Raw genomic sequence first — 25,417 nt, forward strand, 5'->3', positions numbered from 1 at the left:
ACATTACGGGTCAAATTTAACTTTACGATGAATTTGGCTCCAACATGATCAGTTTACGGAATCTACGATACCACAGGTAAATGTGGTAAAAGTACTTTGGTAAAAAAGACCAAATGGACTGTGAACTCCAGGGCATAATTTATACCAATAAAAAGTACAACTGGTAAACTTTTAGATACGAGTATGTTTGCTTACCCGCCTCGTTTCCATTCGTCCAGAGAAACCGTCCCATCGGCGTCATAGTCTATCTCAACCATCATATCTTGTAAAATCTGAAAAGTGAATGAAGATCTTTTTAGTTCCTCTCGAAAATCCCTCTCTCTATATTTATTCGTCGGTATTGAGACTGTTTGGTGATCTTTACGTAGGACAAGGTTTTTTGTGTGGACGAAAGTACCAAAAAGTCAATGCAGGTTAGTTGAGAAACTTTAGTTGCTCACAAAAAACCCTTTTGCTATGTTTCTCCGTAGGTATTATATACGTTTTCGGCGCGCACTGCGGTACCGTAAGTTTCGTGTAGTCGGTGTGGTGGAGCTCGATGGGGTTTAGTCGGTAGTCGTTCTGCGGTGCAAGCGCTTCGCGCGCCTTTTTCAAGGCGTAGTCTCCTATGAGAAATTGGGGGAGGTGAAGGACCTCGGCCCTTCTCTTCTCCCCTTCTTCCTCTCAGGAGGCGCCGGAGTCCGAAATAACCCGGTCCGTTACCCCCCTCGACCGGGTATACGTAAATGGAATCCCCAGCGTTAAAAAAAAAAAGTATTATATACGTACGCGGTTTGAATTTTTTTTACCAAAGTCCTTAGTGTATTATTTTCAATTTCTTTTACACACTTGGTTTATAAACCTTTTTTTTAACCACCCGCTAAAACTGACAGAACCTGGTCTTCGGCTTCCGTATTAACAATGTCCATGAGGAGTGAAGTCATCTACTCGCGCAACGTGCCGCGTTAATTCAGTATTCAACCAGAATGAAACAAGCTCCATCTTCCCAGTGATAAAGAATTGCTTTTGTCAATGTCTGGTCTGTAAACTACTGGACCTATAGCAACGGTTACCATGGAAACTATGTTTATGCGTCGTTAGGTTGTGTGCAGTGGTAGATAAAGGATCAGTGCAAAATCATAGACACACACTTAATATAATATTTGTATGAGACATAAAATTATCTGTGATTAATCACAATCCGCGTAATCGAGTTTCAGTTCCCATTTCTTCTAGCAAATCCGCCTACCTCGAGACATGATCTTGAAACTTGAATATGTGATGGTTTTGGGCAGAAATAGACAGGGTGGTACGTACTTGGATATACAATACTTTTTTTTTATTGCTTAGATGGGTGAACAAGCTCACAGCCCGCCTGGTGTTAAGTGGCTACTAGAGCCCATAGACATCTACAACGTAAATGCACCACCCACCTTGAGATATAAGTTCTAAGGTCACTGTTGTGTATTGAAACTTCAGAGTACCGTTGACAACTGTTTATTAATTACTGTCAATATACCCTCAACATCTTCCCCTTTTACAATATAAGTGTGTTACAAGATAAACATAAAATCAGAGGTTAATTATTATTAATTGCATTCTGCTTAGTTCTACTACGAGTAGTAGGCGGATAAATATGAGGTGATGAAGGTGATGACAAAGTACTCGGTTCGTACACTGAACCATCCTCATCCACACTCATCTCATATTCTCCCCCACTTGACTCGTCTGATACGATCACTATTGTGCCGCGCCGATCATTCTTCAGCTTTTCCACAACATTAGGTTTCTCATCAGGCATATTTTTAATTAAATGTCGGCGATTACGTCGATATATACCTAATTTGTTTTTTACAATGTATGAACGCGGTGCAGATGCCTTGCCTACGACAGTGCCGCGCATTCGTTCATTATTATGTTCTAACATAATTACATCATCGCCGACACTTAGCTCCGGCTGCTCTTTACAATGTTGGTCATAATACATTTTACTTTTTAATTGTTTTTCTATTATTGTTTTATGCTGTTGCTGATCATTACAATTATAACGTTTTAACAAATCTGGATGAACTGGTAATCTACAATTTAATCTCCGTCCCATTAACAGTTGTGCGGGAGAATTCAAATTTTCTCGCGGCGTGTTATTATAGCTCAATAGATTCAAATAAAAATCTGTTCTACTGTCTATTGATTTTTTTAACATTTTCTTTATAGTTTGTACTGACCTCTCACTCTTGCCGTTTGATTGTGCGTAATACGGTGATGAAGTAATATGATTGAAGCCCCACTCTTCTGCGAACTTTTTAAAATTTCGAGAAGAATATTGGGGACCGTTATCGCTAACAACCGTTTCCGGAATGCCATAGCGAGCAAAGTTCTGTTTTAATTCTTTTATAACAGAGTTTGACGACGTATCTCTTAACTGTGAGACTTCAATAAATCCCGAATAGTAATCCACTAAAATCAAGTAATGTTTTTTTCCGTACTCGAATAGATCGGTACCAACTTTGTTCCATGGCAGTTTCGGAACAGTTATCGGAATCATGGGCTCTTTACTTGGTTTATTTGAATTCTCCTGACAAACCTTACATTTTTTAATATATGATTCTATGTCATTCGATATACCCGGCCAGAACAGTACCTCACGTGCGCGTCTTTTACAACGATCTATCCCTAGGTGGCCGTCATGAATTATTTTTAACATTTCAGTTTTAAGCGAGTTAGGTATCAATACCTGTTTATCTTTAAAAATTACTCCGTCAACAGAGTACAGCTCGTCTCTCATGGACCAAAAATACTTTAAATCACTATCAACATTATATTTATGAACGGGCCAACCTTCATTAATGTAAACTAACAAACGTTTCAAATACTCATCTTTACTAGTTTCTTTCTTAACTAATGTCAGTTTGCTTTGAGACATCGGTACATTGTTAATTACCATTTTCAATTGGTTCAATACTGCCTTACTAATTTTATCGTCATATAAATCCGGAAGAGGCGCACGTGATAACGTGTCGGGTATATACATATACTTCCCCGGTTTATAAGTAATTTTCAGATCGTACCCTTGTAATTTTAACATCATACGCTGCAAGCGTGCTGGGACTGAATTGAGCGGCTTTTTAAAAATACTTTCAAGAGGTTTATGGTCAGTTTCTATGACTATATACCTTTTTCCATAAATGTACTGGTGAAATTTTTCACAAGCAAAGACAATAGCTAACATTTCTTTTTCAATCTGAGCGTATCTCTGTTGTGTGTCGGTGAGTGTGCGCGACGCGTACTCGACCGGGCGGCCGCGCTGCATCAGCACCGCGCCAAGTGCGACGCTGCTCGCGTCCACCGACAACAATACCTCACTGCCTACGTCAAACAACGATAATACCGGAGCCTCGCATATCAGTTTCTTTAATTTATCAAAGGCGTTTTTGTGACCTATTTCCCAACACCACTCGACATCTTTTTTCAATAATCTAGTCAATGGAAATATGTGTTGCGAGTAGTTAGGTATAAACTTTGATAAATAATTAATTGCACCCAAGAACCTTTCTAAACTTTTACAATCCGTAGGTTCCGGCATATTGATTACAGCCCGCACTTTTTCCGTATCTACTTTCATTCCGTCTTTATTAAAAATATGTCCCAAATATGTCACCTCATCGACACAAATGCGACACTTATCTTTGTTAAACTTTAAATTAATATCTCGCGCTTTTTGAAATAACGCATTTAGTCTTACATCATGTTCTCGCCTAGTGGACCCCCAGACAATAATATCATCAATAAACGACTCAACACCGTCTAAACCTTCTAACAATTGTTTTAATTTAGCGTGGAATACCTCCGGTGCGCAGTTCAGTCCGAACGGTAATCTTAGATATTGATATCGCCCAAACGGCGTAATAAATGTGCATAAATCGGCACTCTCCTTATCTAGCTTTACGGACCAAAATCCTGAATTGGCGTCCAATACCGAAAAATATTTAGCCCCATTCAATTTGGTAGCCAACTCATTTATGGTGGGTAGTTGAAAATGAGCACGTTGAATCGCCTTATTGAGAGGCCTCGGGTCTAGGCATATGCGCATTTTACCATTTGTCTTGGCCACTACTACTAACGAGTTGACCCAAGGTGTCGGATGAGTCACCTTCCTAATCACACCTAACTCTGTCATCCTATCGAGTTCGTCCTTCAAGTTATCACGAAGGCTTAACGGTACTTTCCGCGGAGCGCACACCACCGGCGTCACATCCCTATCTACCGTTATATGATATTCCCCCGGTAAACAACCTAACCCAGTGAACAAATCACTATTTTTAGAGAAATTTATATCGTGAATTCTTTTTATTAACCCTAATAATAAGCACGCCTGCAGTCCCAGTACACTTTGACAATCAATATCAGCTATCGCAAACTTAAGATCATATTGAACATTTTTATACCACCATTTAATATTACAAATTCCCTTAATAGGAATGAAATCGCCACTGTAAGATTGCAGTTTAACCTTATGATTTACAACAATGTTATTAGGGTTATTGCCTAACTGCACAAATCGCTTAAAAGATAAGACATTGATATCTGCACCCGAGTCTAGTTTAAAATTTTCCGAGCCCCATTCTCCTCGTAGGACCTCAAACCAATCCTGCGACACCGAGTCGATTTTGGAACCATCAATTAAAGTAGATATATAAAACGACTCCCAGTCATCGTCCAGTTCCGGCTCGTATTTATTTTCGTCCTCTAGAACACCGATATCATATAACTTTTTTACACCTTTATGTACTTGACACATTCTTGCAAAATGACCATAATCCTGACACACATAACACTGCACTGAGACCGCAGGACAGTCAGCCCAACTAACACACGGACCTCCGCACCTGAGACAAGTACTGGACGCAGATGAACTGGAAAGAGGCGGCGGGCGCCCCGCGCCATCCGGGACCGCACGCAGCCGGTGACCGCCGCGGCCGCCGCGAGCTGCTCGCGCGCCGCCGGCTCGGCCCCGCGCCGCACGTGGCCCAGCACCACCCCGCGCGCCCACAGCGTCCACGCGCACCGGCTCCGCGCTCGCTCCGCGCGACTCCTGCAATACGCGACTGCTGTCCGCCGATACCTCGTCGACTTGGCATATTTTAATAGCTTTGTCCATCGTCAGGTCGTCCGTTCTCAGTAAACGATCGCGAACTATCGTATTTTTTACGCCGCATACGATCCGATCGCGAATGAATTCGTCTTCTAAGGTTTTAAATTCACAGGTTTTGCTCAGCAGTTTCAAAGCCGTCACATACTGATCTATGGACTCGCCGCCTTCCTGGTTTCTCATGTAGAAATTATATCTCGCCAACGTAACATTTGGTTTGACGCCGAAGTATTCGTCGAATTTTTTTAACAAAACCGTTACGTCATCTTTTTCAGTGTCATTTGAAAACTTAAACGTCTCGTACACATCGAAACCTTCCGTTCCAATTAAATTGATGAGCAAGCTGGCTTGCACACTGCCTTCTTCTTTATGCACCCCTGATGCTTTCAAAAATACATGAAATTGTTTCCTCCAACGCTTCCATGCGTCAGCCCGGCTGACGGAGTTGCCTTCCAGACTCAATTCTGACGGTGGTCGGGCGTGTTCCATTACGAAAAAACAAAATTCGTATTTATTACGACACTTAAACGCGAAATAATGCACTTAAATATTATTTTAAACAGTTTTTACGATTAAAAAATCACCGCTGTCACCATGTTGTGTATTGAAACTTCAGAGTACCGTTGACAACTGTTTATTAATTACTGTCAATATACCCTCAACAGTCACAAGTTACAACGGCTGCCCAGCCCTTCAAACCGTAACGCAACTAGTACTACATTACTGTTTTTTTTTCATTTCCTTACACCTAAAACTTACAGGCCTCAATTCAGAAGTCTCCCAGCCTAGATATTCAGCGACAGCCATCATCTGGTTCACGATGCAGTCCATCTCGTTAGTGTCCAGTACGCCGTTACCATCGGTGTCGTAGAGTCTAAACATGACTGCAACATGAACGCACGAGATGAGTGCTCTGAGGAATTGCTTGAGATGATCCCCTCATCTCCTTTTTATCATCACACCTCTCGCCATCGGAGCAGAGTTCATCCATATTACCTGGAACCACTGTGTTCATCGATAGTGCGTTTCCAGAGGTCTTTTTTGCCACGTACCATCCGGCTATAGAATGCTCCCCTCCACGGCATTTCCCGAGCACTATGACATGTCCTTCTTCAAAACAGGCTTGTAGAGAGTATTAAGCGGTAGGCAGCGGCTTGGCTCTGCCCCTGGCATTGCTAAAGTCCATGGGCGACGGTAACCACACACCATCAGGTGGGCCGTATGACTCGCAGAAACTTCAACAGTTCAAGCCTGAATTGCTTTCGACTACAAGTTCTTATTACTTTTCGAAACAGAAGCCTCGATTGCACTGCAGCACAAATATATCACGCTAGGACCAACCGAGGAAAACCGTAATGTCACCTCATCAGAGGTATTTGTTTAGGTAGTGCCAGTCTGTGGCATAAATTCAAAAGACTTCGCCAAGAATTCTTCACCTTTGAGGCAGAAGACATTGCAAAATTTGCTCAGACGAAAGTGCCCATATCTAATTTACAGATAAAAATTACGGCAAAAGTGTAAATATAAATGATAGAAAAGCTGGAAAGAAAAAAAGATTTCCTGTCTAGTCAAAATCCATCATCAAAAGTTGGATATGTCGATTTTTTTAACAGCACACAGACGTCCACTTCTGGACATAGGCCTCTCCCAAGCCTCGCCACAAAAATTGGTCCTGCACTGCCTACATCCAGCGGATCCCTGCGAGCCTTGATAGGTCGTCGGTTCATCTTGTGGGAGGCCTACCCACGCTACGTCTTCTGGTACGCGGTCGCCACTCAAGAACTTTCTGGCCCCAACGGCTATCCATTCTAAGAGCAATGTGCTATAGCCACTGTCACTTCAACGTCGCAATCCTTTGGCCTATGTCGGTTACCATGGTTTTCCTACGCATCTTTTTTTTTTATTGCTTAGATTGGTGGACGAGCTCACAGCCCATCTGGTTGTTAAGTGGTTACTGGAGCCCATAGACATCTACGACGCATATGCGCCACCCACCTTGAGATATAAGTTCTAAGGTCTCAGTATAGTTACAACGGCTTCCCCACCCTTCAAACCGAAACGCATTACTGCTTTACGGCAGAAATAGGCGGCATCTCCTCATTTCTTATTTAATCTCGTAGGAAAACTCCGAACATAGCCCTCTCCATTGCTTTTTGGGTGACCTTTCTGTCGATTAACGTGTGTGAAAGTGTGATGACAATATAAACTTGACCATTATCATGACAACAAAGTCCAACATTTGAGAAACAGCTCCAGAATCGAGAGTCACGAAGGCGAATAGCGATTTTATTTTATATTTCGCTTACGGAGTTTATCAGTAGATCAATCTTCTACTTACACTCCAGCTTGTCTTCAGGTCTGCCTGCTTCTAGGAGTGAGAGGTAGCAGACGATATCCTTGAGAGAGACTCTGGCTGTGTGTACTTCTACTGTCGACGAGCGTCTCATTAGGTGTCTAAAGTCTAGAACAAAGGGATTTGTTTGCCTTTAAGCACACCAGCGTTTGGTTTAACCACTGGTTTCCAGGAGTACTGATACATCGTTGTCTCTGTTTCCATCATCATCATCATCATTATCCTGCCCTTCTCCCAGTCACCTGGGGTCGGCGCAACATGTTTTCTCCTTCCATACTCTTCTATCATATACCATTTCCTCGCTCACTCCCCTCCTACCCATATCGTCTTTCACACAATCCATCCATTTCTTCTTAGGTCTACCTCTTCCTCTAAATCCTTCCACATTCATAGTTAACACTCTCTTAACAACCTCATTTTCATTCCGTCTCATCACATGTCCATACCATCCCAAACGTGCACTCCTCAGCTTCTCTGTCACAGGTGCCACTTTCAGACTTCCTCTAACATATTCATTCCGTATTCTATCCATTCTCGTTACTCGACACATCCATCGCAACATTCGCATCTCTGCTGCATGCAATCGCCTTTCATCCGCCACTTTCGTTGTCCAACACGCTGATCCATACAAGACGGCAGGCCTTATTAAGGTCTTATATATCTTCCCTTTTAGGGGAAGATATATTTATTATTTTTCCAATGTATCCAATTCTTAGGAATCGGTATTTATTTGTCTCTGTAATATCCCTCTAATACATATTAGAAAAGTGAAATTATGAAAAATATGTACTTGCCTTTTTTTTTTACTCGATCGAGCATAATCAGTTAACAGGTTAACAGTTAAGTGGTATTTTATTTAAAAAATAAAACAACCTCAAATATCGTTGAAATTTTCGTTAAAGACGGGCCACTAGTTTATAAACAAATCACCTTCGATTTTAGTAGACTGGTTCACCCTCATTGAGTTGCTGCTCTTTCTGCTGGAGTTTCTCGACATTTGACTGTGACTGGGACTGGTCTCGTTGCGTCTGTCCAAGCAGAGCTCGTGGGAGGAGTACGAAGGATGCGTGGTCACCGTGAACATGGGGTGGACGCTACCTGGAAGTCAAACGTAGCCTGTCGACGGTTTTTATTACTCCTAAGATGGGTGAACGGTTACCCACCTTTTTTATTGCTTAGATGGGTGGAGGAGCTCACAGCCCACCTGGTGTTAAGTGCTTACTGGAACGTAAATGCCCCACCCACCTTGAGATATAAGTTCTGAGGTCTCAAGTATAATTACAACGGCTACCCCACCCTTCAAACCGAAACGCGTTACTGCTTTACGGCAGAAATAGGTAGGGTGGTGGTACCTACCCGCGCGGACTCTCAAGAGGTCCTACCACCAGTAAAGCTCTAAGAGGTCCTACCTGGTGTGAACTGCTCATGGGAACCACACAACGGCTATCCCGCCTATATCATATTTAATATTAGGGGTTAAAGTATGAAATTGCCGATTTGTACTGAAGAAATGAAATTCGTTTTTTATTTTTTATTTAACATACTTATTTAATCAAAATATCTACCATTATTATCTATACTGCCAACTAATAGAAAGGTAATTTATGCCTTTGCGATAGAACTCTGGTGATCTAGATTCTACAAACTGTGTGAAAGCATTTTGTGCTGCCTCCTGGAAAGAAAACTTTTTATCACGTAGAAAATTGTCCAAATCTTGGAGATTCTTGTCTAAGCTGAATAAAAAAAACAACTGAAGGTCGATAATTTTCAAATACGATCATGACTGTGTCAAGCAATAATAGGCAAGATGGTGGTACCGATACAGTGATCATGGCCTTACCGGTTCTGCTTCTTGATCCCTTGTCGCTACCGTCTACCGAATCAGCGGAGCTCTTTCCCAGCTGCTGAAGTCTCTCAGCCAGACCGTGGATCTTCGAAGCCAGCGTTGGTTTCACCTGAAAGCCACCATATAAATTGCACTCTCTCTGTTAATAAACTATCATAAATATAGATGACTAGCTGACCTGGCAGACTTCGTAGTGCCTCAATCGATAAATAAAAAACGTAAGCTTTTGTACAAAATAAGCTTAAAACAAACAAAAGGAATCCGTCCGACGGGGGACATGTGGCGGGTAGCCATTATACAACGCAAGATAATTGACAGATGCCTGAATCTCGCTTACGACATTTTCAAGATAAAGCGCATATATACAAGTTCCGAACAACAACATTCGGACCGTCGGTCTACCGAGCAATATAACCCGCTCGGTGGAAGATCCCTTTGTCGTATATATTCCTACAGACACATGAAAGGAAAAACAAAACTGTTATTTTTATTTAATTCCGAGCATTTTCATATTTATCTACCTTTCAAATCTTCTCTGGTTAGAATTGTGGAGCAGTTGGATTACAGTATAGTCGAAACTTTGACCTCATGGGTGAAGGTCCCTGTATTGAGTTTTAGTAACCATAAAAATACTAGATAGGATGTGAGCTGGCTGTGATGGCTGGACGACCTTACAGCCCGCTAGGTATTAAATGGTCACCGGAGCCCATGGACATAAACAACTTAAAAGAACTGGAATGAACCCAGTCGATGTTTCAACAGCTCTGTGTAAAAACGTCTTGATATTTCAAATACCATATAACGCGTAGCACTTTTTATTCATGGCTTTTGCGACGGCTTGGCTCTGCCCCTGGCATTGCTGAGGTCCATGGGCGACGGTAACCACTCACCATCAGGTGGGCCGTGTGCTCGTCTGCCTGCAAGGACAATAAAAAAATATATGATGCGGCGCTATTTCCGTGTCCGGACAAGGTTCATACTACTCATTTAAATCCAAAACGACAATAATTCAACCGAAAGGGGACCGTCAGTTAATTTTAAAAGTGCTTAGTATACAAATGATAGGTTTGCGTTTATAATACAATTTCCGATGCTCTTCTCTGTACCTGATGGTCAGCATGGGCTGTGACCGCTGCGCAGGCGGTAGTGGAACTAGCAGCCGCCATCTCCCGCAGCGCTGGTCTGCGATCTCGCCGAACAAACGACAGGAACAAATGTCTATAATAGGATAAGCAATAGTCAGACCAGAAGTAGGCGGCACGACACGAGAACCCTCTTGTTGTGGCCGCTGGAAACTACGTACCCAACCCTGTATACCGAATGGTAAACCGTCGGCGTCGCCCAAAGCACGTCATTACGGATCCTCCTGATCCATTAACGGTGCTTTTAGGCACTACAAGCACCGGTCGCCGTCCTCGTCGAACCCATCGCTTGCGACGAAGGGCTCGACGAGCGAATTAACCCATAGACACAACCCACTGAGTTTCTCGCCGGATCTTCTCAGTGGTTCGCGTTTCCGATCCGGTGGTAGATTCTGCGAAGCACTGCTCTTGCTAGGGTCAGTGTTAGCAACACTCCGGTTTGAGCCCCGCGAGCTCACCTACACAGGGCGAAACTGAAATAGCCTCTCAAGGCTATCAGCATAGGTAGGAAAAAGAAGATAGACCAAAGAAGGGGACCAGTTAAAACTATTGACCAAACTACCTAGCTCTTCTTTTCCTACCTAGTCTAGTAACCTCCAGGGGTTATACTAGATTCGCAGAACGAGTAAGTGAGCTCAAGGGGCTCTAACCTGAGGACGTCGCTAACACTTGGCCTAGCAAGAGCAGTGCTTCGCAGAATCTATCACCGGATCGGAAACGCGACCCACTGAGAAGATCCGGCGAGAAACTCAGTGGGTTAATTTACTCGCCAAACTTTTTGTCGCAAGCGACAGGTTCGACAAGAACGGTGACCTGTGCTTGAGGTAGCTAAAAGTACTGTTAATGGATCAGGAGAATCCGATTGACGTGTGATATCTAGTTCAGTAATCCTGGTTTGCTCCGTAAAACAATTAGCGCGCCAGGTGTCTTGAGTTTCAAGTTAACAGGTTAAGGACCGAGATTTCTTAGCGATTTTTGCCAAAAGTAATTAAATTCATACCTATGGCTAAAGAATTACTCAAATAAGCTATTCCTACTTTTAGTTTTTTGAATATGCAATTGTATTGTCGAATATTCCCCCTTCAATATGTTATAGCTACTAGCCTAGATGAGCCATGGCGGTTCGCGTTTCTTACATTGAATAGAAAACTTGCGGTCGGGGGTATTTTAGGCAGGTGAATTGTGGCGGTCCCAAGAGACCGCTAATTTTGTTTTGGCAAAATAATGGAACCCTCCATAGGGACCGCTCCGGTTCTTAACCTGTTAAAATAAAACATTTGTCGCGAACAAACAAACACACAAACATTTTAAGTTCGCGCAATACTTGTCGGATGACGAATAAAAGAAACCGAAATGTTTTATTTCTCGGACGGCTACTAGTCCTATTATAATAGTGCCATAATGAAAACATTCTCTGGGAAATCAACAACAAGAACTGTGTATAGTGTAGTGTTTCTATTCAATCAATTAACGAGGCGCCGTCGAAGCCAGACACCCAAATTTAATATTAACCTAAAAAAAAATGCCATTATAATATAATGATACGTAGTGTTTTAATAATAATAATAATAAATTTTATTTCAGAATTAAATTCCATATGAAGTGTTAGTAATACAAAATCTTAAAAAAGCAGTTCATTTTATTTATTTTACATTGACCATGGCTGGTCTTGAGCCAACATGGACTTCATTCCAGTGCCTCAGTATAGGGCAGCAATAGCGACTCCCTATCGCGGCCAGGAGGCTGTTCGAGCTGTCCCGGAGCCGATACCACGCGGAGGCCACGCGCTTACGAATGATCGCGTGAAAGCCATCTATGTGAGCCTCCGCAAATTTTTTTTTTTTTTATTGCTTAGATGTGTGGACGAGCTCACAGCCCACCTGATGTTAAGTGGTTACTGGAGCCCATAGACATCTACAACGTAAATGCGCCACACACCTTGAGATACAGTTCTAAGTTCTCAGTATAGCCACAACGGCTGCCCCACCCTTCAAACCGAAACGCATTACTGCTTCACGGCAGAAATAGGCGGGGCGGTGGTACCTACCCGTGCGGACTCACAAGAGGTCCTACCACCAGTAATTACGCAAATTATAATTTTGCGGGTTTGATTTTTATTGCACGATGTTATTCCTTCACCGTGGAAGTCAATCGTGAACATTTGTTGAGTACGTATTTCATTAGAAAAATTGGTACCCGCCTGCGGGATTCGACCGGTGCATCGCTCGATACGAATGCACCGGACGTCTTATCCTTTAGGCCACGACGACTTCAATAATAATGTAGAATAATGTAGTGTAAATTGTATGATATATAGCATATTCAAATGAGATATGCATATGAATGCTCAGTGGTAGGCTTAAGTTTGCTGACGCTGACGCCCATAAGCGACGCTAACCAATGACAACCAAGTAGGTGGTATGCTCCTTTGCTCGTCGTAAGCTCTGAGTTTTTTGCCGGTTTTTCGCAGCAGTGAAATTGCACTCCCATTCCGTAATAAATGTTTTTTACCTAGAGAGTTCATCAGGCGTGGAGACCTCGAGGAACGTGTCCAGAAACCACCGGAACCCCTCATAGTCAATATCCTGGAACAATAATTTTTAAGATTAATTATACTAATTCTCAAAAGGCTTACATTAATTCACAAAATTCTTCTTAAGCGGCGCCATTTCCTCAAGACGAAAATCTCCCCCGTAATTTTTTTTGTTGCCTTTATAGTTGGTCGAGCTCACAACCCACCTGGTGTTAAGTGGTTACCAGAGCCCATAGACATCTATAACGTAAATGACGCCACCCACCTTGAGATAAGGTGCTAAGGTCTCACTATAGTTACAACGGCTGCCCCACCTTTCAAACTGAAACGCATTACTTCTTCACGGCTGAAATAGGCGTGGTGGTACCTAACCTTGCGGACTCACAAGTCTGCCGACTTGGACGTGTAACGCTGCGTATATAACAAGAAAGCAAACATAATTTATCTATTCACGTCCTTACGAATCCATATGATTTATTAACACTAGCATTAGACGCCTTCAGCTCTAGCACTAAGAGCAGGCTAACCCTGGAAACCGTACTCATCGAACCCGGCAAATCAATCGACGTGCAACCTAACCCGTGCATCAGCCCGCTGAGGTTCTCGACTTATCTTCTCAGCGCGCATTCACGCAGTAATCGCCCTTGAGTTATTTGGTCTCCTCTGGAGGCGCTCGGGCAGCTGTTAGCTAATCCCACGCTTCCTGGCTCAGCCTTTGCTCGCCCATCTGTCCTGGTGAAACTGGAAAGGCCAGTAATCCTTTCGTCATCAAATAAAAACAGTTCTGTTTTGTTTGCGCTGTTCAATCATCGATATACAACAGCTTATATGTATGTACATCAGACGTCCGTTTTTTTTTTTTGGTCTGGAGGAAATCGCCTGACTTCCGCCCTCCACTGGGGATAGAGGGCGGAGCACAAACCTCGCATGAGACAGAACTCATGAAGAGGCAAAGGGAGGAAAGTGAAGCGTTTAGTGCGGAGCACATCTCTCCCATCACCCTCCCCCTCGGGACGCCGAACCGGCGGTTGTCGGCGCCACGACCACCAGCCCTCTCGGTCGGCAGGCTATCCGAAGCCCGCCTAAATGGCGCCGGTTAGAGTGAGCTATCCTACGGAAGCGTTGTTTTAAATTGCGCCTATCTGTAGGATTTGCTTATGGAATTTATAATTTCTACCGAGAGTACATCCCAGATAAAGCCTTACGAAGGCAAAGTTTTAAGGGAACGTAAGAGAGCAGTTTATTTTGGAAACAAATCGATACAATCTTATTACAAACATCAGGTGGCGCGGTACAGAAATCGTGGTTTTCCTTACTAAAAAAGAGGTTTTGCTTTTTTAGCAATTATTGTTGTCTGACTCGATGGTGCAGTAGTTAGTGGTTCTGACGTTTGTGCCGAGGGTCGTGGGCTCTACTCCCACTTCAAGAAAACATTCGTGTGATGAACAAGTTATTTCGCTGTTTGTCTGGGTGTTTATTATCTATGTATGTATGTATATATTTAAACTTATATAAGTATGCATGTCAGTCTCTGGTATCCATAGCACAGGGAATCCTAATTTAGGGTCAGGTGAATATGCGATTTTTATTTATTATTTTTCAAAAGTGCCGTGTTTCTGCCGTGATGCAGTAATGCGTTTCGGTTCGAAAGGTGAGGCAGCCGTTGTACTGTCTTTATTAAGATCTTAGAACTTACGTCTCAAGATGGATGGCGGAATTTACATCGTAGATCTTTGTGGACTCCGGTAACCACTTAACACCAGGTGACACGTGACATCGTCCACCTATCTAAGCTATAAAATAATCACGATTTTGGGGTTTATGGACTCTAATAGCCACTTCAAACGAAGTGAACAGCTTATCTGCCGACCTTAGTAATTAAATAAATGTAAAAAATACATTAAAGTAAGAGTTTGCATTGGAAAGAAAATTGGCACTGAGACATCCCTTTATTACACCAAAAAGTTTTCTCTACGGTATAAAATACCAAAATCTCAGCGGAAATTACAAAAAAAAACGTTAACTAATCTTGTACCGCGCTATACAGGACGGTTCCATCCGTCGCCTAGCAACGGGTGTCTATTGCCGAAGCGCCATGTTTGATTCCCCCTCTGTTTACGAAACGCCAGGAAAGACATACAACTTATTTAGGATCTTCTTCTCAGACGGACCCTCTTGTTAGAGTGGTCGTGGTTGCGCTGACGATTTATATGCAGAAGCATCTGTTAGGTCACCTATGCTATCGAGAACCGCCACTATTTGGGATCATTAAACAGCAACTTAAAGGCTTAAAACCAATGGTAGGAGGTATCGCAATTCTGCTTACTTACACTTTACTGGTGGTAGGACCTCTTGTGAGTCCGCGCGGGTAGGTACCACCACCCTGCCTATTTCTGCCGTGAAGCAGTAATGTGTTTCGGTTGGAAGGGTGGGGCAGACGTTGTAACTAATATATAGTTGAGACCTTAGAACTTATATCTCAAGGTGGGTGGCGCATTTACTTTGTAGATGTTTATGGGCTCCAGTAACTACTTAACACCAAGTGAGCTGCGAGCTCGTCCACCCATCTAAAAAAAAACCTACTAACGAAATACCTATGCGTTCTTATTAAAGGAACATCAAAAAACTGTAAAAGTTATAGCCAAAAGCGAAACAAAGATATTTTTTTCATCTACGACGACCAGGTTACAGTTCTTGTTGTGGTTACTTATTGACTCGGCACAGCCATTTATTCCGGACGGCCACCGCTCAGGTTTCGGCCACCACGTGTGATTTTTAGACTTCTTACTCGTTGAAACGTGGTGGCTCGAGTATTGCCGCAGTGGCCGTCGCGGAACGGGTGCTGGGATTGGTTCGAGGAAAATAACGAAGGCTTCAAGTATGGCGTTCACACGGTCCTCGTGGCTTGACCGGCGCAGGGCGTAGGAGCGAGTCTTTTCTTGTGCGACGGCTCTCTCCTCTTCTTCTGGAGAGGTCTTGACTCGTCGGCTCGCTGTCTCGAACTCAATTTGCAGTAGTAGTCGGGGTCGTCGTACCCCCTTGCGGGGGCACGGAGCGGGCCTCGGGGAAACCCCTTTGCCCGGGCATATAACTCCCCGCCTATCGAGGCAGGGGTGGTGCGCTGCAGGACTGAGTGAAGCAGGCTTGGAGTTGTGATGTTGGGTGGGATCGCTTTTTCTTCTTTCTTCCTTCTCTTCTATCTTCTTCGTCGTCAGCAGGGGGCGGCCGCTTCTCTCCACCATGGTTTTTTTTTTTTTTTTTTTACAATTTAATATTAACCTAACTTAAGCTAAAGTAAACCTAACTTAACCTAACTTACATCTAAGTGACAGCAGCGCGCCGTTCCTGCACTCCGTGGAGTGCCGGGGCAGCGCGCGCCGTCACACCTAAACCTAAACCTAATCTAACTTAACCTAACATAACCTAATCTAACCTAGCATGGGGGAGAGAGCAAGCCGCACTCCTCGCTAGAGTCCTCCCCCTCCTCTCCCCATTGTTACAATTTTGATGGGAGGGAGGACTGTAGCGGGTATGAACACCCCATCCCAAAAGGGGGTGGGGGGTAGGGTCAAAGCCCCTAATGGAAATGAGGCTGCACCTACGGGGTGCAGCCGCGGTCCCCATACGGGAGACCCGCCAAACGGGCAAGAGGCGTGGGACTAGAGGCTGATGAAACTCAGCTCCGAGAGGGGCGCTCATAGGTCCTCCCCGGCCTCACAGCCGGCGAGGAGCTTTAACTCCGAATGATCGTCGGGGGTACCAATAGCTCCCGCGGCAACGCCGTACCATCCGGTGGTCTGGCGTGCAGCGGGGCTATGTTGTGGAGATGCTCATGGGGCCCATTTTCGGCTCGCTCGTACATATTACGGGCGAGCCTAGTCACAAACTCCACGAGCGACTCCACACCTAGGTCCCGGGCAATAACGTCATTTCTGACGTACTGCCCGGCCCCGACGATAATGCGGAGGGAAAGACTCTGCTGGGCCTGCAACCTAGATCGCTGGGACGGCGACAACAGGTGATACCAGGCCTCAGCAGCGTATGTGAGGCGGGAACGGACGTATGTCTTGTAAATGGCGAGTTTGGTCCTGGTCGGAAGCCCGGACGCAAGCACCGGCCGCAACAAGAACCTGGCCGCGCGAGTCTGACCGATGACTCGGTTGACGTGCGCGACCATGCTCAAGGAGCGGTCGATGTCGCATCCGAGATACCGGACCGTGGTCCTGAACTCGACATTCACACCTCGGAGGCTGAGTTTCTTTGGGACGACTCTGATACGGACCGGACCGTAGAGTAAGGCCGCGGTCTTTCCCACATTGACCGCGACTCTCCAACGGTCCAGCCACTGGGGCAGTAAATCCAAAAGCCTCTGCATCCTCATAATGGCTGCAGAGGGGAACGGAGAGGACGAGAAGTAGGCCGAGTCGTCAGCGAACAAGGCCAACTTCACGTCCTCCTCCCACGCCCGAAGGTGACCCTCCAGTGTGGGGATGTCATTAGTGTAGAGGGCGTATAGGATAGGTGATAGGACACTACCCTGGGGAACCCCGGCCGTAATGGGACGCACGGAAGACCGTGCGCCCTCGACCGCGACAAAGAAGGTTCTGCCCTCCAGATACGACCCGAGCAGTCGCACGTGAGCGTGCGGTAGGCCCGCGTCCCGCAGCTTGTGGACCAGCCCCTCGTGCCACACACGGTCGAAGGCCTTCTCGATATCGAGAAGGACCGCGACCGTGTATTGGCGCGAGTTTCGCCGGTCCGCCAAGTGATGCAGGACACGGGTCAGTTGCAAAGTCGTCGAGTGGCCGCTTCTAAAGCCGAATTGCTCCGGCCTGAGGAGAATATACGGCGATATTCTCCTCAGGAGCAGCCGCTCGAACAACTTGCCCACGTGCGACAGCAAGGTAATCGGTCGGTAACTGGAGGGCTTTCTCCTGTCCTTGCCGGGTTTGGGCAAGACGATAATCTTGCCCAATTTCCAAGTTCCAGGGAAGTGTCCTACCCTGAGAATGGAATTAAACAATCGTGTCATTGCTGACACGATTGAAGGAGGGAGATTTTGTAGGGCGAGGGGGGGAATACCGTCCTCGCCGGGGGCTTTGCGCCTCTTCATCAGCTTGATGAGGAGGCGCACCTCCCTGGGAGTGACTAGATCGTCACCTCCCAGCTCGACTCCCGGCGATTCCGGTTTGAGGAGTTGGATTACGCCCTCTGACACCTCCCGATGGAATGCAACCATCGAGGGTGCAGAGACATTCGGAGTGAACTGCCGCTCCAGCGAGTTGGCCAGGACTTCAGCACGAGCCAACGGTGTAAAACACCGTTTAGCTCGCGCTTAATCCTGGGACACCTAGATGTCGCCCAGAGCCTCCTCAGTGCCCTCTTCCGACGAATTAACGTCTTGAGGTGCACCGGGAGTTCCGCTCTGGGCCCCCCGCTGGGTACCAGAGTCGTCGCTTGGTCCAGGGCTCCCCTGATGGTGTCGACGAGACGGGAAGCCGCCGTGTCGACCTCATCAGGGGTAGACGGGTCTTGAAACAAGGATTGGTCGGCCAGCAGTCCCGTAAAGGACTGCCAGTCGACCCTAGGCCTGAGAGGGGATGTCGCGACCCGAGTGAGCCCCAAACCCACCGTGACCAAGATCGGTAGGTGAGGGGTACTCAGGTCGTACAGTGCCTCTATCGCTAGAGGGCACCGTAGCCCCTTGTGAACACACACGTCCAAGACGTCCGGTTGGTACCGGGCCAACGTTGGAACGTGGGTGGGTTCGTTGGGGCCGACCACGCAGTAGTCCCCCCTTTCGGCATCCTCGTACAATTTGCAGCGAGGTAGGCCCCTTATTTATGGTCGCCCACACGCACTCGGCCAGCGCTATTATGAGTCCGAGCACGGTGGGCGTCTATTGTTCTCTCGGCCGCCTCGCTCGCCTATTGTTTGCCTAGTCGCTCTATTAGTCGCCCGTATTGTGACTCGCTCCTGCGTTCCCACGCCAAATTAAAGACCACGAGGACCAATCTTTATTTACAAACACATTTACAAATTAACTTATTTCTATTTACATTTGTATGCTAACTATTTTTAACATACTGTCTATCTCTATTTCTATTAAATCTAGCTGTACTTGCGAACATATTCCTATTCTAGTGTATCTATTTACGGACATTTCTGTTTTAACGTATTATCTATTTATTCTCTATTTATTTATCGCGGACATTTTCTATTATTTTACAACTATTTATGTGCATCGCGAACAATATCTATTTAACTATTTTCAATCATTTATGTCCGTTCGGGAATATCTTATTCTAATCTTATATTTTCTATCTATTTTTGAAACTATCTATGTCCGTCGCGAACACCATTGGTCCCATCGAGCTTATCTCTGAGGACGATTTCTAAATTTTTTTTTCAATCTTTCCAAAAATTCTTAAATGCTTTGTGAATGAACGCACGATCTGGTTATTTGGATCAACCTTATTCTGGTGTCAGATGGGGCAACGCTAAAAATGAGAAGACGGGGTCATAACAAGAATACACATAATTTTTCCCGTGGAAATGGAAAAATCAAAACTCCTGTATAGGCTCAAAGGCTTCTCTGAGATCGATGTTGTGGACAATCCGAATGGTCCTCTTCTATCTGGAGTCGAAGAAACAATACTCCACGCGATGTAGGAACCATTGTCAATCATAAATATTTAACCGCTTCACTTGTTTAAGGACCTTCTTCAAACGAGGCTTGTGGAGAGTATTAAGCGGTGGGCACCGGCTTGGCTCCGCCCCTGGCATTGCTGAAGTCCATGGGCGACGGTAACCACTCACCATCAGCTGGGCCGTATGCTCGTCTGCCTACAAGGGCAATAAACAAAAAAAGAGGACCAAATCCAATATTCTAGAAGCAGGCTGAATATTTTATCAACTTTTTGTTTCATTACATAGATTGACAAGCTCATAGGCCACCTGGGGTTAGGTGTGCAGTCGGTATCCATATTTCAAGGAAAATTACCACCCATCTTGAGTTACGAGGTAATTTATTTTAAGCCATATTGAAAAGGGGATATGAGGATAGACAAATTAATAATTCAAGCGATTTCAAAAAGCATTAAGTTAAACTAAGAATGTAGCACAAAGCTTTGCTGTGTAAGCTTCGTGAGCTTTCGAACTACATAAATTATGAAGCGAGCAAACGTAAAGATAAGTCCGTTCATTAATTCCAAGACAGGAGAGCTTTGTAAAGCTTCTAACTGTTGCTACGATTTTAAGTGTCTCTTTGGTTTAACATTGTTTTGAATTCACGTAAAGGGTATTCGGTAAAATAAGACTTTGCTAGACTCATTATACAATTGAGACTTCTACCTACGACTTACATGGTTTTTTTTTCCTAGATCTGTGGACGAGCTCACAGCCCACCTGGTGTTAAGTGGTTACTGGAACCCATAGACGTCTACAACGTAAATACACCACACACCTTGAGATAGAAGCTCTAAGGTCTCAGTATAGTTACAACGGCTGCCCCACCCTTCAAACCGAAACGCATTACTGCTTCACGGCAGAAATAGGCGGGACGGTGGTACCTACCCGTGCGGACTCACAAGAGGTCCTACCACCAGTAAAAATGAAGATGGGTATTAGAAAGGGGACATTGTCCTTTTGATGTTTGTAGGGTCTGGTAACCATGTTATAAAACTTCGTCTAATCACAATAAAGCCGTTAGAGTATTGTTAAAGAAATATGTATAATATGTTTCTAAATGGCTTTTCTCAGAGGACGGCACAAACATTAGCATTATCCAATAAAATTGCTGGTGTGGGTAATAAAATCCCACAAGCAAAATAACTTGGCGAAAATCTTTCATTTTTCCACAATGCGTTTTCCAAGAACGATCTATTTTAAAAGGGGCTTTTAAGTTGAGTAAACCGTAAAGCTTTTGTCCGTACGAGATCTCGTCGTTAAGCATCTTACGGTTGCTAGGCAACGACGTAGGCCGCCATTTTAAATCCACGGCACTGTTGACAATTACCTTTTTTATGCGTACTAGTTTAAGGATGGCGGTAATAGGGTTTAGTTTTTTTTGCTGCTCTAGTCACAGCCAATTTAGTGTTAAATACTTGCTTGAGCGTTAGCACCTATCTTGGTACGTGAGGTTGAATTTTCAGTTGTAATCTACAATGGCTATACCTTTTTTTTTTATTGCTTAGTTGGGTGGACGAGCTCACAGCCCACCTGGTGTTTAGTGGTTACTGGAGCCCATAGACATCTATAACTTAAATGCGCCACCCACCTTGAGATATAAGTTCTAAGGTCTCCAGTTGCCAGTTTGGTTCTGGTCCAAAAGGGTACACAATAATTGGCCTTTTAATGCTAAGACTGCGGGATTTTTTCACCGATAGGTGGTACTATTATCCTCCTTATTACTGCTCAGATGAAATTGAACACTGGTGGTAGGACCTCTTGGGAGTCCGCACGGGTAGGTACCACCACCCCGCCTATTTCCGCCGTGAAGCAGTAATGCGTTTCGGTTCGAAGGGTGGGGTAGCCGTTGTAACTATACTGAGACCTTAGAACTCATATCTCGAGGTGGGTGGCGCATTGACGTTGTAGATCTCTATGGGCTCCAGTAACCACTTAACACCAGGTGGGCTGTGAGCTCGTCCATCCATCTAAGCAATAAAAAAAAACTTGTGATGTGTATTGTGAGCCTAATAAATAAATAAACAAAAAAACCTGTCTACTATTGGCACAAAGCCGCATTACGTTTGAGTCAGAATGCATTTGAACTACGGATATAGTGTGTACTGTGGCACTTTGTCATCATATCCCAAATCTGTTATCTTTACAGCAACTACCCTATAGCACGTGTTCATCTTCATTAGCGGCCGTCTGGTGTAGTGGTAAGTGGCATGGTCACTACACAAGGGGGTTGCGGGTTCGAATCCCGCCAAGGGAAGATATTTGTATGATAAATATAAATGTCTTTTCCAGGGTTATGGATGTATATTAAATATATGTATGTGTATAATAAAAATGTTACATTTATATCCGTTATCTGGTACCTGTAACACAAGTTCTTTACGAACTTATCACGGGACCAGTTAACGTGGCGTGATTGTTAGTAAATATTTATTATTTATTATTATTATTACACTTTTGGGTTATGTGTCAATTGGATTTGCTTTCTGTTTTTGTATTTGATCACTAAGCCGAAGACCGACCGATCTTCTTTGTTCCGTTAGGTTCAAAGCAACTTAGATCACTTAATCTTTGATATTCCGTCCCATTGATAATGAATATTTGTAGCGTGAAGAGATCGTATCTAAAGTTTTTTTTTTTTTATTGCTTAGATGGGTGGACGAGCTCACAGCCCACCAGGTGTAAAGTGGTTACTAGAGCCCATGGACATCTACAACGTAAATGCGCCACCCACCTTGAGATATAAGTTCTAAGATCTCAGTATAGTTACAACGGCTGCCCCACCCTTCAAACTGAAACGCATTACTGCTTCACGGCTGAAATAGGCAGGGTGGTGGTACCTATCCGCGCGGACTCACAAGAGGTCCTACCACCAGTCGGGGACACACTTTGTAAATTTGTGACTGAACATTTCCAAACGAGATGAATGCTTAGGTATTTTGAAGACACACTTGTGAAATTGGGCGTATTTCTATCCCGAAGCATTTCAGAGCTACCCTATTAAAAAAAGGTGACGTTTCAAAACTAGACCGCAGAGGTGTAGACAACTTGGAACGTCTGATGGTCACTGGGAAAGTAGAAGGAAAACGTCCTAGAGGCCGGAGCCCCAAACGTTGGTCCGACCAGATCTCCGAGCAAACCAGCGGACCACTTAGCGCTGCACTACACCAGGCAACTGACCGGAACCGATGGAGGCTGACAGTCGACAAGCTAAAACGGAGTCACGATCCTCAGCAATTAGGGAGCGATGGAGAAGAAGAATCCAAAACTAGAAGGGTTTTAAAATAATGCTATATAGATGTATGTAGCTTAGAGACATCGTCTCTATTGTTTCCTCCCTTTTAATTCGACTTACTCGTCAAATGCGTTTTAATGTTCTCTGAAAACATACGTTCATTCCAGTCAGGCAAACCAAATAAAGTATATTTCGCCTTTTCGTATTAAAAGTGTACAATTTCCAAAAATATTCGAAATTGAGTTATTATTCTTAAACTTTTGGTATCACCAGTATTTTTCTCATAAATAATGTCAAAAGAGCGTAGTTTAGTTTTACGTTTTCTTTTAGGTTTAACTATATATTGACTTCTATTATCAAAATTAATACATAATTTTATCTTACTTTAAAAGTCAGATAATGTAACTGGTAAAAAATAAAAAATATCAAAATTCAAATATAATCAAATAAAAAATATCAAAATATCAATCAAAATTGTTTGTTTTTGTATAATTCCGAGCATTTTCATATTTATTCACCTTTTAAGCCTTCTCTGGACTTCCACGAATAATTCAAGACCAAAATTAGCTAAATCGGTCCAGCCGTTTTCGAGTTTTAGCGAGACTAACGAATAGCAATTCATTTTTATATATAGAGATAGAAGATAGATTATATGTTATACCTTTAAAACACTCACCTGTAAAATTAGTAGGTAAGTTTTGAAATTATACAGTTTTAATGCGTGAAGACGATTTATGCTTAAAAATATATCAACCTTTCAATTTAACATCATCATCATCATCGGCCTATAACAGTTCACTGCTCGACATGGCCTCTCCAATTGCAAGCCACTAAGCATGATCCTTGCAAGCCGCTAAGCATGGTCCTCACTTTCTCTCAGATAGATTTTCTAAATAAGCGTTTGAAATCAAGAACCACAAATAGGAGTCGTAACTTGCTGATGGCTTTTTAATTAGCACTAGAGGTCCCGCAGTAGTCGAAATTTGACTATAATTAATTGGAATTGTAAGTTTGTACACTATTATGATTGTAATTTATACTTCTATAATCACAAATTTCGCCAAGACTACACTATAAAATATATTAACAAAGACAAACAATATTTAATCTATTCTCAAATTGACAACAGACGTCAAGAACAAAAGTTTGACAATAAATAGTATGCATGCGTGCGTGCGTCAAATACATGATATGTAGTGTGTGTAATGTTTTCTTTATTGATTTAATGTATCTTTTATGCATTATTTAAAAAAAAATTAACATTGTGCACTTCTTCTCTATATTCTCTATAAGTGTGGAAAATTTCATACTCCTCCGTCCGCGCAATTTTCGTAAAAAGGGATACAAAGTTTTTGCTTCACGTATTAATATAATATAGATTATTAATGCGATCGTGTTTTTTTTCGTTGTTTTATTAGTTAATTCCATACCTGTTTGCGAAAGCGAACAACGACAAATTAACGCGGCCAGAGCCGATATTTCTTTCTACACAGCTCGACTCTCGTGAATACAAATTAGTTCGGAGCTTAATTTACAAGTCTTAGTAAAACGCACGTCAACAGACAAACGTTTCATTAATACTGACCACATTTACACCGAAACGGTAGACGGACAACCAAAAAACTATTTGTCAGAATTAACGGTAGTCTTTTTTTTTACTATTGTTATACTGGTAAGAGTAACGCCATCTATCGCCGCGTAGCAGAAATGAATATCAAAGGAACTAGTAACATCGAGAACGCTCGAGAAGTATAACGCCATCTATTGTCAGATAGCGGAAACTACTACTAGAGATGTGTGGAATATTCTCGATAATTCTAGGGATGCGGTATCGACTATAAAAGCGTTGTAGGGATGGAACGCAGTCAGTCAGTAATCGGTACTACTCGAGGCGAAACAGCGAACGGATCACCTGAAGCGAAGCGGTGCAAGCGAATTGAGAGTTTTAAAGTGTTTGTTGAGTGTTTTTAGTCTTCTAAGTTTTGAATACAGTTTTTAGTTGTGCTTTGGTGGAATTTTATTTATCCCGAACCCCAACGCGTTAACAGTACTATGGTGTGTTCAAAGGTGATCCGTGCAATAAGCTTGGAAGCAATAATGGCTACTTGAAAATCAGTCACAAATCATTTTGCGTTAAGTCGTCGTGGTCTAAAGGATAAGGACGTCCGGTGCATTCGTAGCGATCGTTGCACCGGTGCTCGAATCCCGTAGGCGGATACCAATTTTTCTAATGAAATAAGTACTTGACAAATATAAGTACAAGAGTAATAAAAAACAAACCCGTAAAATTATAATTTGCGTAATTACTGGTGGTAGGACCTGTTGTGAGTTCGCGCGGGTAGGTATCACCGCCCTGCCTGTTTGTGCCGTGAGGCAGTAATGCGTTTCGGTCCGAAGGGTACAGCAGTCATTGTAACTATACTGAGATCTTAAAACTTATATCGCAAGGTAGGTGGCGCATTTACGTTGTAGATGTCTATGGGCTCCAATAAC

General features: G+C 43.6%; 1 protein-coding gene across 2 annotated transcripts in view; it reads right to left on the reverse strand.

Moving 5' to 3' along the window:
- Positions 1 to 25,417, reverse strand: part of LOC101741961 (diacylglycerol kinase 1) — a 114,717-nt gene that overhangs the window by 15,027 nt on the left and 74,273 nt on the right. For both annotated transcript variants that reach the window (XM_004927366.5, XM_038015862.2), the window contains exons 4-10: positions 12,981 to 13,054; positions 10,434 to 10,545; positions 9,322 to 9,436; positions 8,412 to 8,579; positions 7,467 to 7,589; positions 5,888 to 6,012; positions 196 to 272 (exon numbers count right to left, since the gene is read on the reverse strand). In XM_004927366.5, the coding sequence (XP_004927423.2) occupies positions 196 to 272; positions 5,888 to 6,012; positions 7,467 to 7,589; positions 8,412 to 8,579; positions 9,322 to 9,436; positions 10,434 to 10,545; positions 12,981 to 13,054 (794 nt within the window). The remainder of the gene's footprint in view (positions 1 to 195; positions 273 to 5,887; positions 6,013 to 7,466; positions 7,590 to 8,411; positions 8,580 to 9,321; positions 9,437 to 10,433; positions 10,546 to 12,980; positions 13,055 to 25,417) is intronic.

Source organism: Bombyx mori, chromosome 2 (genome assembly GCF_030269925.1).
Source record: "Bombyx mori chromosome 2, ASM3026992v2".
NCBI classification, from domain to species: Eukaryota; Metazoa; Arthropoda; class Insecta; order Lepidoptera; family Bombycidae; genus Bombyx; species Bombyx mori.